This window comes from Sardina pilchardus, chromosome 16, assembly GCF_963854185.1.
Source record: "Sardina pilchardus chromosome 16, fSarPil1.1, whole genome shotgun sequence".
NCBI lineage: Eukaryota > Metazoa > Chordata > Actinopteri > Clupeiformes > Clupeidae > Sardina > Sardina pilchardus.
In genome coordinates this window covers 31533499-31538498 of record NC_085009.1, presented here as the reverse complement: position 1 = coordinate 31538498, position 5000 = coordinate 31533499, and the positions used below count along the sequence as shown (strand labels likewise).

At 48.9% G+C, this 5000-nt stretch overlaps 1 protein-coding gene across 1 annotated transcript in view; it reads left to right on the top strand.

Annotated features, from left to right (window-relative positions):
* The window catches only part of mllt3 (MLLT3 super elongation complex subunit), a 55536-nt gene that overhangs the window by 22771 nt on the left and 27765 nt on the right, over nt 1-5000 (top strand). Inside the window, exons 3-5 of the mRNA XM_062517176.1 lie at nt 2654-2736; nt 3341-3484; nt 4682-4720. Coding sequence (XP_062373160.1) covers nt 2654-2736; nt 3341-3484; nt 4682-4720 — 266 coding nt within the window. The remainder of the gene's footprint in view (nt 1-2653; nt 2737-3340; nt 3485-4681; nt 4721-5000) is intronic.

Sequence of the window (5000 nt, the reverse complement as noted above, 5' to 3'; positions counted from 1 at the left end):
AGTGTGCCGTAGCGATAGCGTGTCCAGAGTGGTCAGTCAGCCGGTCCAGTGCAGCCGCGCGTGAGACTTGAGATTACAGGACGATCAGAGTGCCGCGTTAAACGCGTACAAGTCCTCACACAAGGCCTGCACTAAACACACCATTAGTGACGGACCAGGCCTGCCTCAGCAGGGCATAAGAGAGTGTGTGTGTGTGTGTGTGTGTGTGTGTGTGTGTGTGTGTGTGTGTGTGTGAGTGTAGAAGCTGCAGTTGCCGTGGTTTCATGTCGTTTCTCTGATGAGTCTCGTGAGACAGGTGTGTAGGAGCTGCCGTGTCATTTCCCACGAGGAGATACAAGTAAAGGCACAACACACCTGTCTACACACACACACACACACACACACACACACACACTCTGTCCACTCTCACATACACACACACACGTGCACACACACACACACTCTGTCCACTCTCACATACACACACACACGTGCACACACATACACACTCGGCCCACTCTCACACACACACTCGTAAACACACACACACACATGCACACACACTGAGGGCGGAATCTAATTGGGGCTGTGGGCAGTCCCAAGCGATGAAGTGTCGTTATTAATACACTCACACACACACACACACACACACACAAATAGGGCTCTCCTGAGGGGAGGGGTTGAGATGAGGTGATGCTGACACACACACACACACACACACACACACACACACATAGTGGGCACTCCTGAGAGAATGCAGTGGGGTGACACACACACACACACACACACACACACACACACACACACAGACATGGCTCTCCTGAGGAGATGCAGGGAGGTGATAAACAGGTCGCTGCCCTGCTGGTTGTTTGTCCTCACAAGCCTGTGGGGAAATGTGTGTGTGTGTGTGGGTGTGTTGTTGTGTCAGTCCCATTTCTTGTTTTTTGTGACGCTGTTTTCTTATTGTGTGGTGTTGCCTCTGTATGCTAGCCTGGGTGCTCCGTTATTGTTGATGCTGGTATACAGTACATACATGTGTGTGTGCGCACACTCATCATGAAAGAGTGTGTGTGTGTGTGTGTGTGTGTGTGTGTGTGTTTTATTTAGCGAGTTTCTTGCAGGAAGTGTTCTGTCTGTAATTGGCTCTCCTGGGGGAGTTTTTCGACTGAGTTATCAGCGCCACTTCTTTTCTTCCCTGGCAAAGCCTTGAATATTACTATCTGTGTGTGTGTGTGTGTGTGTGTGTGTGTGTGTGCGCGCGCACGTATGTGTGTGGAACACTCCTGGCTAATAAGATTGCTCGTAACTTGAGTGTGCAACTCTTTACTGTCCTTGGTGTGTGTGTATGAGAAAGATAGAGAGAGGTTATGTGTGTGTGTGTGTGTGTGTGTGCACTTCATGTGTGTGTGTGCATGCACATATATTTCAGCACATGGCTATGTTAATGAGTGTGTGTGTCTGTGTGTGTGAGTGTACAGTTATGTTTATAAGCGTGTGTGCATTTGTTTGTGTGTGTGTGTGTGTGTGTGTGTGTGTGTGTGAGTGAGCTTGGTCTCATCAAGACTGCAGTGCTTTGTTCATGCCTAATTTCATGCACATTTAGTTGCTGGTAATGTTGCCTAAGTAATGGGCCTGTCTGACTAGATGAGATCACGGAGCACAAACGTGTGTGTGTGTGTGTGTGTGTGTGTGTGTGTGTGTGTGTGTGTGTGTGTGTGTGTGTGTGTGTGTGTGTGTGTGTGTGTGTGTGTGTGTGTGTGTGTGTGTGTGTGTGTGTGTGTGTGTGTGACTGACTAATGCTCCATACACACACTGATTGCATTTGTTGGGGAGCGTTGGGAAATGGTGCTATTTTTCCCTCGCCTCCTGATCATTCAGCCCCCCCTCCACACACACACACACACACACACTCCCTCCACGTTGCTATGCCGTTGTCCTGGGTGTAGTCGTGGTGACTATGGAGACTTGCTGCTCATTGGGCTTCTGTCCTCTCCTGAGCTACATCCTTCACAGGAAGAGCAGCTGTGTGTGTGTGTGTGTGGTGTGTGTGGTGTGTGTGTGTGTGTGAGTCATTCACAGAGAGAGCAGCGTTGTGTGTGTGTGTGTGTGCATGAGTCCTTCACAGGGAGAGCAGTGGTGTGTGTGTGTGTGTGTGTGTGTGTGTGCATGAGTCCTTCACAGGAAGAGCAGTGTTGCTGATGTGTACTTTTGTAGTCATGGATCCTTTGTGGTCACAGTAGTGTGCAGGCACCATCCACAAGTGTGGTAAAGTGTGGTGAAGTGCTGTGAACTGTAGTAAAGTGACCTGTGCTAATCGACTGGGCTTGGTTTTCTCATCTGGTAGCGATGAGGACCACCATACTAACCAGTGTGCAAGGATCCTCCCTATACATTGATTGCACTGGTGTTAATGAGTCCTCTGTCCTTTGCAGTGTGCAAGGATCCTCCCTATACATTGATTGCACTGGTGTTAATGAGTCCTCTGTCCTTTGCAGTGTGCAAGGATCCGCCCTTATAGTGCAGTGGTGCTAATGAGTCCTCTGTCCTTTGCAGTGTGCAAGGATCCTCCCTATACATTGATTGCACTGGTGTTAATGAGTCCTCTGTCCTTTGCAGTGTGCAAGGATCCGCCCTTATAGTGCAGTGGTGTTAATGAGTCCTCTGTCCTTTGCAGTGTGCAAGGATCCGCCCTATAAAGTGGAGGAGTCGGGATACGCCGGCTTCATCCTGCCCATCGAGGTTTACTTCAAAAATAAGGTACGCTGCTGCTACTCACCTGCACTCCATTCAACAGCACACACACAGACACACACAGACACACACAGACACACACAGACACACACAGACACACACAGACACACACAGACACACACACACACACACACACACACAGACACACACACAGACACACAGACGTTAGTGTCTCTTTTTGTAAAGTCATGAAGTGCACAGTGCAACCAGAGGATCCTTCAGTACGTGAAAGTTCATGAATCTTCTCTCCCCCTCTCTCTGCCTCTCTTACTCTCTTACTCTCTTTCCCTCTCTGCCTCCCCCTCTCCCCTCCTTTCTCCCTCCCTCTCTCCCTCCCCATCTCCCTCTCCCTCTCTCCCCCTCCTTTTCTCTCCCTCCCTCTCTCTCTACCCTTCTCATAGCCTTGTTCTTCTGCCCTTCATTCTTTTCTTACTGTTCTGTGTTTTGTTCTGTCATGTTGTATTTGTTTGAGTGAGTACTTTGAGAGCAAAGTTAACTGGAGACACATTCCTTGTTTGTTCACGCAAACCTGGCCAATAAAGCTGATTGTGATTATGATTGATTGTGATTGTGATTGTGATTGTGATGTCATGTATCTGTGCGTGAGTAGGAGGAGCCTAAGAAGGTGCGCTTCGACTACGACCTGTTCCTGCACCTGGAGGGACATCCGCCCGTCAATCACCTGCGCTGCGAGAAGCTCACCTTCAATAACCCCACTGAGGAGTTCAGGAGAAAGCTGCTCAAGGCTGGAGGGGTGGGCACACACACACACACACACACACACTCACACACACACACACACACACACACACACACACACACACACACACACACACACACACACACACACACACACACACACACACACACACACACACACACACACACACACACACACACACACACACTCACCTTCAATAACCCCACCGAGGAGTTCAGGAGGAAGCTGCTCAAGGCTGGAGGGGTGGGCACACACACACACACACACACCTATATATGTGCACACACACACACCTATATATGTGCACACACACACACACACACACACACCTATACATGTGCACGCACACACACAGCTATACACACACACACGCACACACAATCCCGGAAATGCTCTCTCCTGATTGTGGCTTCAATTGATTGAGAAAATCAGCCCCATAGTGAAACCTCTGTCTGTCTTTCTCTCTCTTTCTCTCTCTTCTCTCTCTTCTCTCTCTCTCTTCTCTCTCTCTCCTCCTCTCTCTTCTCTCCCCCTCTCTTCTCTCTCCTCTCTCTCCTCTCCCCCCTCTCTCTCTCTCTCTCCTCTCTCTCTTCTCTCTCTCTCTCTCTCTCTCTGTCCTTGTCAGTCCTGTTACGGTGGAGGGTGTTTTATGGCTGTGAGTGTGACTGCATGACATCACCCCCCTCTCTGCCCTGATTGGTTCTCAGACTATTACTAGATGAGGCGTGCCTGGGATCAAAGCCAGTGATCGGCACTGATTAGTGTGTGTGTGTGTGTGTGTGTGTGTAGAGGGCTCGTTTTAATTAAAGCCCATTCGAGAGGATGATATTAATTAAGGTGCGTTTGCAGTATGGGACGGCACGGCCAATTTACCTGATTGGGTTGGCAATGGGCACGGACACTAATGGGGGTGGCAGTCAATCGGGCGTGTGTGTGTGTGTGTGTGTGTGTGTGTGTGTGTGTGTGTGTGTGCTCGCATGTGTGTTTTGGTGTGTGTGTGTGTGTGTGTGCAGTCAATTGTACGTGTGGATGTACAGTATGTATGTATGCATGTGTGTTTTGGTGTGTGTGTGTGTGTGTGTGTGTGTATGCAGGCAATCGTGCAATGCGTGTGTGTGTGTGTATGTGTGTATGTGTGTGCATGTGTGTATCATGTTTGTGTGTGTTTTCATGCTGTATACGTGTACGTACGCATAATGTCTAAACAATCTTCTTTTACTCTCCCAACAGCAACGGGATCCTCACAAAAGAAGCTCAGAAGATTCAAAAGTTAGAAAACACACACACACACACACACACACACACACACACACACCTGTGCGCGCACGCACGCACGCACAAACACACACACACACACACACACACACACACACATATATACACTCACGTACACACTCATAAGCACACATATCCACACACACACACACACACATTATTATACTTTTCCTCATTTTTTTTTTCCTCTTGCCACCCTTTCACTGGTATCTTCTTGTGTGCTTGTCTTTGTGTCTGTGTACCTGTGTGTGTGTGTGTGTGTGTGTGTGTGTGT